General features: G+C 41.6%; 1 protein-coding gene across 1 annotated transcript; it reads right to left on the bottom strand.

Moving 5' to 3' along the window:
* Window positions 1-24: 24 nt before the first annotated feature.
* LOC115407126 (phospholipase B1, membrane-associated-like) lies at window positions 25-11,800 on the bottom strand. The gene is made up of 42 exons (XM_030117484.1): window positions 11,746-11,800; window positions 11,120-11,175; window positions 10,921-10,984; window positions 10,730-10,793; window positions 10,608-10,642; window positions 9,681-9,741; window positions 9,491-9,605; window positions 9,331-9,396; window positions 9,168-9,223; window positions 9,020-9,089; window positions 8,828-8,935; window positions 8,654-8,707; window positions 8,244-8,312; window positions 7,629-7,706; window positions 7,478-7,538; window positions 7,318-7,376; window positions 6,842-6,915; window positions 6,690-6,733; window positions 6,441-6,549; window positions 6,283-6,334; window positions 6,118-6,198; window positions 5,792-5,857; window positions 5,565-5,665; window positions 5,401-5,482; window positions 5,192-5,296; window positions 5,019-5,114; window positions 4,858-4,929; window positions 4,695-4,772; window positions 4,548-4,608; window positions 4,419-4,477; window positions 3,918-3,985; window positions 3,769-3,812; window positions 3,538-3,637; window positions 3,399-3,450; window positions 3,218-3,298; window positions 2,346-2,411; window positions 1,572-1,666; window positions 1,261-1,342; window positions 1,069-1,173; window positions 833-928; window positions 416-490; window positions 25-285 (listed from the first exon to the last, which is right to left on the bottom strand). The coding sequence occupies exons 1-42, from the start codon at window positions 11,798-11,800 to the stop codon at window positions 25-27; spliced, it is 3,276 nt and encodes a 1,091-aa protein (XP_029973344.1).
* Window positions 11,801-14,100: the final 2,300 nt, after the last annotated feature.

The following is a 14,100-nucleotide window of genomic DNA, read 5'->3' as shown; positions in this document are numbered from 1 at the left end:
GTGAAAATTAAAATAAGAAACTCTTCAAAACGCTGAATTTGGCATCGTCTTCGTCTTCTTCTTCTGTTTCTTTGCTCTGCAGACGAAGAAGATCGCGCTCAAGCCGCAGCCGACCAGAAGGCCGGCCACTGCCACGACAGGTGAGACCCATATCGGCAAAGGCTCTGAGCATTCTGTGATGCAGGGCTTGGCTGAGGTCTGCGGTGGGAGGGTGAAGTCGGGGGGCATGGGCGTCGGGGTGGAGCTGGTAAAGCTGTTCCTTCTTGTGAAGATATAAGGATGCTCCTGGAACACATTAACAGCAGGGATTTCAAAATGAGTCAAACTCTCTACCGTGGCCTGTCGTTATTTATAAACTGCACACAACTAGGTCAGCAGAAGCATGTGCAAAGTGTCTGTGTGGCAGATTTCTTACCTTAGTAGGGCACTTGAGGCCACTTCTGTCATTTCTAAAATGATTGTATCGCTGTTTTTCACCGACTGGCTCCAGCTGGAGACAAAACAGACACATGTTGGGTCAATTAACAAATTGCAGTGAACCATTATTTAGTCCAGAGAGATCTCCTTGCTTCATACTTTATCTATAATATAAAGATGTCAAGAAAGTCCAGTAAAGATCATCCTCTCTGTTAATAATAAAACCAGGTGGCATTTCAGAGCAGAAAATCTTCAAAAACATTGCTGCCAAAGTAGTTTTTTTGTGAGTGTTTTGTTGCAAAAATGAAATCTTTTTAAGAAGAATTCCTAAAAAAAAATCAGCTTGGTGCATCATGAAACATTTGTGTTAGCAGCCTCTTTGCTGGTCTTTTCCTGCTCGTCTTGCCCGACCCACCATGTTGTTCCACAGAGCCGAGGCCATGTCTGATTGCCCCCGCTCGCTGAAGTGGAAACAGTCCTCAGAGAAGTAGTCGGTGTCAGGTCTGCCTTCCTGCACGGGAGAAAAATACAACGTCGCTATTCATGGATATGATGTGCTTCAAGGACACGGGCTTGTTACCACTGTGAAGACGAATGTTTGTATATGTCGAGTGCTCTTAGGGGAGGGTGGCGGGCGCACGGCGAGCTTACAGCATTCACAGGGACGACGGTGTTTCTGAAAAACGGCTGAAGGACCACAGCAAAGTCCTCCCTGCCGTCGTACCGGCCGCTATACACCAGCTCCTGAGTATCATCCTGGCAGGAGAGAATGCAGATATTGTAACGGCAAACGTAATGACTCTGCATCGTCACATTGTGTTATTATTCTCTCTGTTGACTGACCTGCAGCTGCCGGTTGATCCGTTTTATTTCAGCCAGCTCTGGTGATTCATCTCCTGGCGACAAAAAGCACGGACAGACAAACCTGTGGATCAGGGATAAAAGTAAACAGGTTATTGTAGAAAACATTTTAATAAATGCTCATTCATATGACTTTGTAACAGGGAGCATGGTTCAAGCTGTGTGAAGTGGGTTCATTGTTGAATATTTTGAAAAAAATGGTGCAATACAACAGTTTTAGGAAAGGTTCTCTTCATTTAGTGGCCTCGATATTGGTAAAGATTGATTTGTCACGAGGGGATCGATGAACGTACGGTTGTATGACGTTGCACCCGAGACTGTCTCTTTTGATCTTGCGAAGGCCTTCAATCTCCAAGATCTCCACAACATTGACGATCACTCTGGGAACCTAAAGCCAGAGAGCATGAAATCATGAATCTTCAGTATTGATTCTTTCAGGGATCAATAATAATCCAAGGGTCGCTCGATAAAGGTAAACCTATACTATCAGAGAAAAGGGTTTTTTTTTTGTTTTGTTTTGTTTTTTTTAATAAATGGCATTTTAGGGAAGAGAAAATTAAATAGTTATCATGTAAAATCAATATGTTTTTTAGAAGACTAGAATGTTTTAATTATTGAGGACTTACATAATCACACAGATAGCACAATATCCACCTGCTTTAAAACTAATTAAAAAAAAAAGTAAGGCAGGCACTATGAAGGGTCAAAGCTCCCGCCCAGAAAAACAATTAACCGTAATCTTTTGCCCCTGAAAGACCTTTATAGCCGCCGCTGTCTCAGGAGGGCACGCAGCATTCTCCCGAGATGATACACACCCAGGACGGCGAGCGTTGCAAGATTTAGGGAGCCGAGGCCATGGGCAAACACACTCAAGATCATATTTTACAGCAGGACAATCCAGTTCTAATGGACTTGCCCCGATCTGATTAACTGCATTTTTGATACGCAGATACATATAGAGAGAAAATTCACATACACCATCATGCAAACTCGATCTACACACCACTCATGCAGGATTACTTTCAAATCAAGCTCAAACAGTGTTTTATCATAGAGCATCATCTCACCTCTTCGTATAACAAATCCAGGCTTTTCTGCATATGAAGGCTGTAGTTCTTAGCTGATAAAGTCAACTGAACACACACACACATACACACACAAACACAGAGACACAGAGTTTAGTAATTCATGGTGAACACTGGAACATATGTACGAGCTCATTCATGCATTTTTTCATGAGCAGCTCCTCTATGTTGTGGCCTAGAAAAACGCACGCTGGGGAGGAAAGACTGGCCAGGCTGGAACTGGAGCTCATATCAGCTCATGTCAGCCATGCAACATGTAAGAGCACCGCAGCTACAACTAACCCTAAGTCACAGTCTCAGCGCTCATTTTAAATTGATGCTGCGCTCTGATATTCTGCTTCAAAGTAAAAAAACTTTAAAAGGGAGACAGCCCTGTTGGAGGAGTAATGGAGGGAGAAGAAAAGAGGAGGCGAAATGAGAAAAGGAAAAAAAAAAAAACAGAGAGGATGAAGAGAGTCTGGGTGGACTTGTGTGTTGTTTATGCCTCTTGGAGAACAAGGCCGACCACTGTGCCCCGTGTGCTTGTTTCATGCAGACAGAGGCCGGGATACAGGAGGGGCGGAGGAGGGGGTAATCTGTGTTGGAGGGGCAAAGTGACAGAATGTGCTCATTGAAGAGAAGCCGTGTCTGCTCTCATCACACTCTGACACAATCAAACAATCAGGGGAGGGCCGCTCACAAAGCTTGATTATTCTGCTCCAGTGCTCAGTTCCACTTGGGGGAGTGATATCATGAGACAGCTCGGCGCAGGGGCATCGCACAGCAGCAGGGGGGGGGTTTAAGCACAGAGCCGCAGCAGGGGTGGAGTCTCCATCCACTGGATCGCCCTGTGACAACTCCTTAAAGCGACTCACCCGATCATTGCAGTACTGACACAGGTCATTGCCTCCGATGAAGAGGGTCACCAGCTTCCAGTCGTTGTGAAAATCCACCGCCTATTTTTGCCGGGCAGTGAAGAAAACGCAATCGCATCAATTCAATTGTCGTGTATTTCTTGCACTTCACTTTTAAAGCAGCACTGCAAATGAAACTCACAGAGTTGTTTTTCATGGTGTCGATCAGAGTTCGAACCTGGCCTGGGATGCCTCTGTGAGCAAAAAGAGGCTTTAATTAGCTGAGGTGTCAAACATGGATCAGTAATACCAGCTGCTGGTCTGATATCAGAGGGTCTTACGCAATTTTAGCTCCTGATATGGCCATGTTGAAACCAAGATGCGTTTTTCCTTCTCCTAATGATGGTCCTTTGAGATCAGGATTGAATTTCTTGAGTATATCTGTTGGAGAGAAGAAAAACAAAACAAAAAGGATGCTACTGCATAAAGACCAAATAAGAGCTTTCTTTCAACACAATTGTCCCATCTGGTGGCATTTATGAGCACTGCAATTCAACAGAGGAGCGACTCACTCGGCAATGTTGTGACAGTCTCCAGAGTTTCATCCCCTCCGATGCTAATTCAGGAAAACAAAATGGAATTAGCCAAATGGTGTAAGACACAGCCACAATGCAACGTGCTTTAAATTGTTGATTAGTATATTGTGTAATAAGTCTCTTGCCTCCATGACACGCCTCTGAACTCAGTTCTCAGTTCCAGTACATTCGTTGCCCTCGCACCAAAAGCTGCCTTCATGCAACATGAAGAAAAGGTGAGTTTATTTGTGTTTTCAAATTCAAAGTGTTTTACATACGTGTGTGTGTGTGTGGTGTGTGTGCACATATTATGTACATAAATACATACAAATTTTTGCAAAACAGAATAAAAAGACAAGAGGTTTTTTGTAATAAAGGGCTTCAGAAAGCATTTTTTACAATTCCATCTTTTGATTTCTTTCTTCTTTTTTTTTGCCATAAAACTCATTAATGAATCACAAATGGTGAGTAACATTATTGAATCCCCCCCATAAACCTCATCGGTGACTCCTGTGAGTCCTTGAATTATTCCAGCAAATCTTTAAATCATCCAGATTAACACCAGTTCACAGAAGGTGCCAGAGGTATCTGGATGTTTGAAAAGAAAAATAATGAAATATTTGTTTGTATCTTGGGCAGAAACTTACAGTGAGCGAGTCTCCAAGAGCGCCGATCACCTTGATGTCGGCAGGTCGAACTCTGTCAGCTGAGGAAATGTTAACATTAGCATCAAACTCGTGCATTTCCCTTCCTGTGAGTGTCTCCTGGATGCTTACCTGAAGTGGGTACAGAGCTGGATGGAGCCGTCTCAACACAGGAAAAGTCACTCCCCCAGTTCTACGGTGACGAAAACATAATTTGTAGTCATGTAAATTCTTATGTTGAATATTTGTAGTATATGAAGCACAGAAATGAGAACTTACTGTGAGAGAAGGGACAGTGGGCGAAGTGTCTGGATATGTGTAGTTGCTGTTGACAGCAGTCTTGAAATATGGATCAGTCTTGCAGAGGAAAAAAGGAGCATTCATATATAGAAGTAATTAAAAAAAAAACTATAAATGATGAGCGGTGTTGCTTGAACGTTACCTCAGTGGGACACTTCAGATCAAGGCCAGCTGTGAAGTCTTGTGTGAAGGTTTTATGGCCTACTGGCTCCAGCTGAAACATCGAGAGAGTTTGTGATTTAGCTTGGATCATTTTCGGGATGAATAAAGTACAAACAGGACTTCTCTTGAAGCGAATCCCACCATGTTGTTCCACAGAGCTTGAGCCATGAGGGTGTGAGCTTTCTGACTGAGATGGAAACAGTCCGGGGTGAAGTAAGAGCGATCTGGCTGGCCGTTCTGGTCAAAAAGAAGGCGGATGATCATGATCGGGAAACAAATAGCTGAGCAAATGACGCAGCTCCGACCGCACTTACCTCCAACAAGGGGAGAAAAACCTCTCTGAAGAAGGGCTGAAGCACCACAGTGAAGTTATCACGTGTGTCGTAATTTCCCGTGTCAATTAAGTCCCTCATACCTCGCTGCAAGGAAAGACAGAAATTATGTTAAGATCGAAAAGACAAGTGTAAAAAAAAAAAAGAGTATAATGTTATAAAGTTTCATTTCACGTTTCTTTGTAAAGTACCTGATAAGCTCTGTTGAACTCGTGGACCTTCTCCAGTTCAGCGGACCCCTCCTTTGGCTTCACGATGCAGGGGCAAATCAAACTGAAGCATAAACGTTAACAGTTAAACTCCGTTATTGGAGACGTTTGAGCCTATTTATCTTCCGCAGCCAAAGGTCACTGACCCCACAAGCCAGGTGGGACATTCCAGACTGCTGTCCAGGTGCAGCCCACGCAGAGGGACAATGTTTAAGAGCTCCACCAGGTTGACAATAGCACGAGGCACCTGGGAGATGGGAGAGAGAGAGAGCGAGAGAGAGAGAGAGAGAGAGAGAGAGAGAGAGAGAGAGAGAGGCTTCAACAGAAAGTCTACAGGTTTGTTTTGAGGATGGTGTAAGCAATGAAGACGCACCTCACTGTGGAGAATGTCCAGAGCTTGGCGGATGTTATTGACCACATTGTAAGGTGAGAGGTTAACCTGTGGGAAATTAAGATCTAGGATTAAGATTAAGATTACTGATATATCACTCACTCAGCGCATCTGGTTTGGTAATTTGTACAATAATTTAGCAAAAATGCAAAACATTTTCGAATGGTTCCTTTTTTTAATGCTTTTGAGTTTTATAGCGAATAAAATAAGTAGTTGTGACGGTTTTATGACTGGCCTTTTGTCCAAATGTTGAAGCAAAATGCAAAATTTGTTACAGAAAAACAACATGAAAACAGCGGGGTGCTCACCGAGTCCATACAGAAATCACAAATGTCATTGCCCCCGATAAACATGGTGATGACTTTCCAGTCATTGTTGAAATCGATGCGCTGAAGGAGATAAGATGCAAACATTGTCCTGCAAATTAACTGTGAATTTAACAGTGGGACAACAGGGGATCTTCAGGATCTTACCGAATCGGTCTTCATTATATCCACCAGAGCGCGCACCTGTTCCACCATGTCACTGGAAACAGAAAGTTTTACAACACCCAATGATTACCCCAGCTGATGTTTGATGTGTTTACCCACCAGCGTTCAGCGTTATTTATCTGATGTAGAGCATAACTCACCCACTCTTTGCTCCCGGAACAGCCTGATTGAGGAAGGATTTAGGCTCGGTATGGCCACCCGTTCCCTCTGAGAATCCAGTCAGAGAGGGGTTGAACTCCCTCAGGATGTCTGCAAACAGCAGGGAAAGTGAGAAAAATACAGGAGACACTGAATTCAGAAGCAGTAATGCATGCATGTCTCTGTAAATCTGTGCTGATGAATGAATGAATAGATGAACAAGTAGACCGATCACTTTTATACACACTTACTTGGCAGGGTGGTCACTGTGGTAATGTTTTCATCGCCACCAATGCTGAAAATGAAAGAAATATCCTTCAGTCAGTTTTGAATGCAACTAAAAAAAAAAAAATCCCCAAAATAACTGACAGTAAATTTATGAACAATAAATCAGTGTGTTCACCTCCATGACAGCCCTCTGTACTGAGTAATCACCTGCAGGAGGTTGTCTGGGTTTGCACCCACACCATTGGCTGCCTGCAGAGATCACCACATGTGAGACACGCGAGGCCAGAGCTCATTACGTTTTTTAGTGATTTAGTTTTGGAAGTTATTTGTATAATTATCAAAAAACATCCAGAGAGTCACTTTGCACAACAAGATGCACTGAATTACTCCGAGACAGTGCAGGAGGAATAGTGAATAGAATGGCTGAAAGTTTTGTCGGGAGCCAGTGAGTTGTCAGTAAAGTGATTCAAGACTGCCACCCAATGTGCAACAGAGGCACAAATTAGAGTTTACACAACTTTTAGGACTTCATTGTCGTGTTTATACATTTATACAAATCCACCAACAAAGAGAATAAAAACAAATGTCTGTGAGGTACAAATCTGAAACATGGTGATAAGAATGAAAACAGTGAAGGAAGGAAATACATACTGTCAGAGAGTCTCCTACTGCTGCCACCACCTTGATGTCTGCAGGTCTGAGCTTATGAACTACAGAGGACAACAAGAAGTGTTTGACCAAACTGAATTATTATGAAAATTATCTTTTTTTTTCCCCCCCTAAATGATCAAACCTTAAAAGCTCTTCTTACCTGAAGTGGGTGTAGCAGCAGACGGATTCCGCTCCGTGCAAGGTATCACTATTCCCAACGCCTGAAAACATTTAAAAAAACTCAAGAAAACTGAACAAACTACACGCCGTGCTGCTGTAAATATGTGGAAAGCAGTTCTTACAGCTCTTGCGTGGTCCGAGGTTTCGGCCTCAGGATCTATTTCCTTTTCACTGGGAGAATTTCTCTGTGTCCTCAGGAAAGGTCGCTCCTGAAATGAAGAGTCAACATTTTGAAAGATTTCAGTGTAACGTTATCACAAACATGGTTTATCTTGATGTGATGTAAAGGTGAAATTTGATTCTTTTGGTTGATTTTTTTTTTTTTTTGTCTACAAGTTCCTGATCTTGTGACTGGATTTAATATTAAAACTGTAGAATATCAAAGTGCGCAATGAATGAAAGCTTCTGTCCGTTTTTCCAACTTAACTCCATCTTTGTAGATCTGACAGTTAATTCAAATTACTGGGTTTTTCTTTCACAGTTCTGAGACGCTGGTGAAGTTTTTCTGTCACTGGATAGTGATTCTGTTTTCAGAGTCGCCAATATGAAGGGAAATACTTATTTTTAAAGTTCTATTACCCTGTTTTCTGGCAGTTTTTGAACTTTCTAGACATCATAAACCTTCTTGGAGTAATAACTGTAAGAACTGTGCATGTCAGTAGTGACAGGAATGTAAGGATTAAAGGAACATTTGGTATAATTCCTTAATAAAGTGTTGGACATTCACTTGAAATGGCGAGCCATACCTGGGTAGGACATGGGAAAGTGACGACTCTGCCGTCCACGGCCTTAACCTGGCCCGCTGACGGCTGGAGCTGGGAGAGGAAAAAACGTGATTGGTTAATATTTTGGAGTCAGGTGGGCCCACTTATTATGGCCAATGACCTCAGAGTGTTCAACAGTCCTGATTACACAATTCCTTTTGTCATGTTGTAGGCTGAGCAGAGCAGGAAAAGAATTACAGTGCGGTAATCTCTGGAGGTTAATCTTTACATCTCTTATCTAATCTTTCTTCAAGTGCTCGACAGTCAATCTAATCATTGTTCCATCTAACATTTAGCCTGAGATCCTGATTCCTATCGCTCAACCGGTGCTATAAATACACAACTGTCTTTAAAAATATGGTGATGTGTGATAATGACCAATGAGAATTTACCAGGTTTGTCCACAGCTGAACAGCTGCCCGGTTCAGATCAGACAGCGAGTCCTCCTTCAAAGAAACATAAGAAACACGCAAGTTACACATTAGCCAGGGGGTTTATGGGAAGGCTATATATCTCAGACTTGAAGGCCACATTAATGTTGGAGATAATTTAGCTTCATTACGTACTGGATCTGAGTTGGGCTCGGTGATAACCGGAGCGGACTGCAGCAGAACGGTGAAGTCTTCGGTTCTGCCGTGCCACTTTGGATCTTCCGCCACTTTACTGAGAGAGTCCTGAGAACAAACACACTCGTCAGTTCAGCAGTGAGATACACCCCAAAGATACTCATCAAGAGTTTGTGCTTATAAGTTCATTACCTGCAGGGTTTTCAGGAAAGCTGCCTTATATAGACCCAGATTTATTTTGTCATCTCTCTTGCATTCACACCTGACACAAAATAAAAAAAATGTATAAAATGCAATGTTATTTAACAATCTTCTTTCTAAAAACACTTAAACCACTCACTTGTCTTGCTCATGATGTCCACCCCAGACAACCATGTGAACGAAAGTGCGATGCAGCTACAAAAAAAAAAAAAATAGAATTAAAAAAAAAAAAAAAAAAAGACACTTTAGTAGTCATTACACCTCTCTCTTGTTGATAGAAAACTGTTTCCAGTAAAGCATACCTGGTCATGTAAAATCTGAAGAGCCGCTTCCACTTCTTGCACCACAATATTGACATCGGCAACAACCTGAACACAAAAAAGATTGTTTACACTGTTTTCCCAACCTTTACAACATTAAACTCAATTTTTTTATGAATAAATAAGGGATGGCAATTCTTACATGTGGTGAACAGATGCATGTCAGATCTGCAGGGATGATGATCAGCACAAGCTTCCAGTCTGTCTCTCGGTGTGAAAGGGAGCGAGACAAGGCTTGAGCTTCCTCCTGTAAACTCCTGCAACACATGTGAGGAATCCTGCTGTAGTTTGTGTGACATTACATCCATGTTATGAGTGCAGGTATCAGTTACCTTGGCTGCGATGAGGTCTGAGATCCAACCACCACATCCGGGTTAAACATGGACACCAGCTCTGTTGAAACCATGAAGACAGCTTACTTTTTTTAACGGTTTATCCGAAAGCACGCAGTGTGTCAGACAGTTTAACTCAAACTTCAACAGGAAATCTTAACATTTAAGGTGTCTTTTATTGAACAGGGAAGGATTTCTTCATCGTTTGCTGAGGATTTGTTGCTGAAGTTGCTAGCTGTAAGGTGCAGCATCTTGCTACTATCAGCTGTTTAACTGAAGTGTAGTTAATCTCACTACAACTGTGCAACTATCAATGGATTATCCATTAAAAAGCAGTTACCTTTATTTTATAATTGGCTCATTTTTTTTATGACACTCAAAATTATTCCACGGCTAGATTAAACCTCTTATTGCTCAGATTTTGGCCTACAGGTCATCTGTATGTCTCCCATGGCATACAGCACAAGAAAAGGGGGATTATTTTTGATCTTACGAGACAATAACGGCATTGTAGGGACAGAAAGCTTTAATTCATGGTCGCTTGCCTCAATCAAAGTCAGCCACCCGTGTTTATGGAGCCTTATCTTATCCACAGAGATAAACGCAACAAAATGAGAGTCATATTGTTGGGCCTACAAAGTGTGTTCGGTATCTACTGTTTTCCCCTGACCTGCTCTTGACTCCGGCATGTACTGCCCTCACTGCAAAACCATGCATGATCACATGAGAAGCGAAAGTTGTGTAAAGAGTGGATCGCTTTTTCCTTAAAAGTTAATGAGTGATTATGTTATGTAATTGTGGCTTTTCTAAAACAAATCAAATGATCATAGTCACCTTTGGGGGAAAAAATAGACACAAACAACAGCACATTTTGAAGAAAGTATTTACATTTTCAGCCCAACCGACTCTCAATAAATGATGACTTACCGGCTAATCTACTGACAACTCTGGATGTTTCAGTCCTGATGATGAAAAAAAACTGTTAATGCAGTCCTGTTGCAGTAATCAGGCTTTCAGTGTGTTTGTGAATGGAATATTTATCTGTTTACCTGAGTGAAAGTGGTGCTCCCAGTGTGTGAACAGCTGTAATCTCTGCTGGTGTGACTGTGTCAACTGATGGCGAGAAAACAAATTAAACAATGGGGAGTGGAACAACAAGAGCAGTAAATAGCTTACTGTATTCACGGAGTGTGCAGAGTGGATGGATCAATATGCTCATTGATTTGCAGGGTAGTTTTACCTGAGGAGGATGGGGACGAGGGGGGCGGCAACGGCGAGCAGAGTATCGGCATGTAACTTTCTGCCTGTTTCACGCAAAGAAAGACGAATTATTTATGATACAGAGTGACAACAATCATTTAGAAGAAAAATAAAGGTGCAGACTAGAGGTCTATATCTTATTCTAATGAGCACGAAGGCTCATAAGTGATATTCAGTACCTCTTGTGAGATTTCTGCATAATGTCCATTCTGTCGCGCATCAGCTTCAACAGCACCTGCATGTGGAATGAGGGAAAAGAGAAATATGGCAGTTCAAACATTAGTATGATGCTGAAAGTATGACACCAAAAGTGACTGATTTTCAAAATATTTAGCTTTTTTTCTTTCATGTCATGGGTTTTAAAAAAGCAAAAATCCAAGGCAATCACTTTATATTTTTGTCAAATCATTTGCTATAAATAATTAACATTCTATATCAGAACAGCTTATTAAAGGCTTGATTTTCTTTTTCCTCAGTGCTTGTGAGATTTGTCATTGGTGTTTTCAGGCACTGTGTTGAACTGAAATAGACACCGAAGTCTCACCCTTCACCGCACATCACTGACTAACAGACATTATAAAACACTGTCAACCTGATAGTGTTCTGTGTGTGTCCACACTTGAGAATATGAGCGTAAAGTAGTGAATAAAGTCTAAAACTGACCAGGAAACATAAGATCATGAACACATTTCACTGAAACATTTGGGCTGACTATCAGTCATCTCACTACCTGCCTCTGACAGGACTGCAATATTCCACTGAACTGATCCTGACAATAATTAATGCAGTTTTGTTGGATATTTACCTGTGAGAAGAGTGCAGGATATAAAAAGAGCTGCCAGGAGAGCAGATCCAGCCATGGTGAGCGAGTGAGTCCTCCTCCACGCTGAGATGTTTCCCTCCCTCAGGCTGAGGAAAAGACAACAGTGTTCAGAAAAGGGTGTGTAGAAGGAGAGGAGTCCAGAGAGGGCGAAGTTTTAAAACTGAGCAGAAAGCATGTGGTCGCACCTGAATGACTGTCACCGTCTGAGGAGTTGGTGATGAACTATCAGAACAGCATGCGGCTCAAGCTGCAGATAGAAATCCTTCTGAAAAAATTTGAAAAAAATGATTTCTAAAAAGCCATTCACCAGAGCTTCATATGCCCTCCAGCTGTCTTCCAGGTTCTGATCTCCTCTAGTTGTCACCCTTTCTTATAGCTTTCCTCTATCCAGACATCTTGATAATGTTACGTGGGACGTCTGACTCTCTATCTTTCACATCAAGTAATTGTCAGCGTGTCTTTGTGCCACTTACATTTGATCCAGAACATCAAGAGTGTCGGCGAGTTACATAAGATCCAACTGAAAGATAATGGAGGACATAAAGATATTAATTCACAAGGACAATGAATGAATTGCATCAATAAATATTATCTCTCCACTGACAGCTGAGAGATAGCAATGCTTTCATAATGAGTGTCATCTTTGGATTTCATGTGGAAGTGACTGAGCGATACTGGCAACAAATATATAAAGAAAATACAGTGTATGATTGATAACTTGGTAAAGACACTGATGATAAACAATTAAAAGTCTTATTCAAAAGGGAATCAGTTGAAATATTAGCATCGGTTAATATTTGCCTACAGCAGTAAAACTATTGATTGTCGTCTAATGAAACACATTTCTGAGTATTTATTGTAAAAGTAATGGAGACATAATTGAAAATGTCAGATAGGTTTTAATCTAATACAAATTCTCAGTAGATACTTCAAATTGAAGATAATAAGAGGCAGTTGGCAGGAACTGCCGGGACAGATCATTTCTCTCCCTTATTGGTTGAAAATAGAATAAATTAACAAATTTAATTTGAACATTTTCAGCTCCTAATAACCACACTCCATCATTCCTCAAAGAGGTTTTAGTCTTAGATCATGCTGGAGTGGGAAACAAAGGTGTCAGATGTGGAACAGTCTCCCAGTTTTCACTGAGGGGCCCACAGATCATCCAAAGACCTTCTTATGGATCAAACTTAAAGTGGTCACCCTGGATCGTTTTCTAGTTAAGCTGCTGTAGGTTTATAGTTTCATTTTAACTTTCTGATTTAAAGGTGTCTCTATCATTTCGGGGTTATGTCATGAACGTGATGATAGCCAGAAGCATATTTCCGGGAAAATCAATGTTTTTCTCATCCATCATAAAACCCTGTCAGGTGTAAAAGTTCAAACAATCATAAACATTCTGACCCCTGTATGAGTCTGTAATCGTGGCCCTTCGGCTTTCAGGGAGGATTTTCCGTGTTGAAGCATCACAGTGATCGTGTTGACATAGTGGGGTGAGGCAGGACCCGTCCCAGGAGACACACCGGGGTCACGTCTGGCCAGATCTTGCGAATTAAAAGCTTCTATTTAGGGTGTTCAAGATCTCCTTGGCATAACAGCGGAGTGTTCTGGTGGTGCTGTCATATGCATATGCAATTTTAACCCATTTTAACCCTCTCTGCTGGTGACATTCACAGTTGCGTGACAGTGTGATTACAGGCGTTTCCTTTCCTGGGGTTGTGTAATTATACGGTGACAACCAGCAATTGAGGGAACTGATAACTTTTGGAGATGTTCAGATATCTGATGAGATTGCAGAATACTTGTTGTGCTTTGATTGGCCTTGCAGATAAACCAATGCTTGGAGTCAATGCAAAGCAAAGTGGCTTATCAGATTCTCTTCTCGTCTTCTCTGCTGCATTGCTTTAATGGTTTACACTGTTATGGCATATCCCATAAAATTATTTCTTTATTTCTATTTTCTCATCACGAGGGGAAATGAGAGGGTGGCTCGAGATGTCACTGTGATAGCAATATCTTTTGCGATAATCACGATCAAAACAACATGAGTATTCTCTAGCTTTGCTGAGTCGTGTAAAGTCAGGAAAAAATAGGAGTACTCCTGGCTTTAGGTGAGCTTTGTCGTACAAAGGTGATTGCATTGAAGGAGAGACATGGAGAAAGGGGTTCAAGCCGAGCGAATGCTTTTCTACTTTGCCCGTGTACATAACTGTATCTGTAACTGTGCTCTGTGATTTCACCTTTTGGATTATAAATATCTAGTAGGTAAGACTGTCGAAGAAGTGTGGAATTCGTGTTTTTGGAGGTTTTTCTAAGAATAATGTTTTTTTTTATGTA

This window comes from Salarias fasciatus, chromosome 19, assembly GCF_902148845.1.
Source record: "Salarias fasciatus chromosome 19, fSalaFa1.1, whole genome shotgun sequence".
Taxonomy (NCBI): Eukaryota; Metazoa; Chordata; class Actinopteri; order Blenniiformes; family Blenniidae; genus Salarias; species Salarias fasciatus.
The sequence above is the reverse complement of the archived record's forward strand: the minus strand, read 5'-3'. Positions and strand labels throughout refer to the sequence as shown.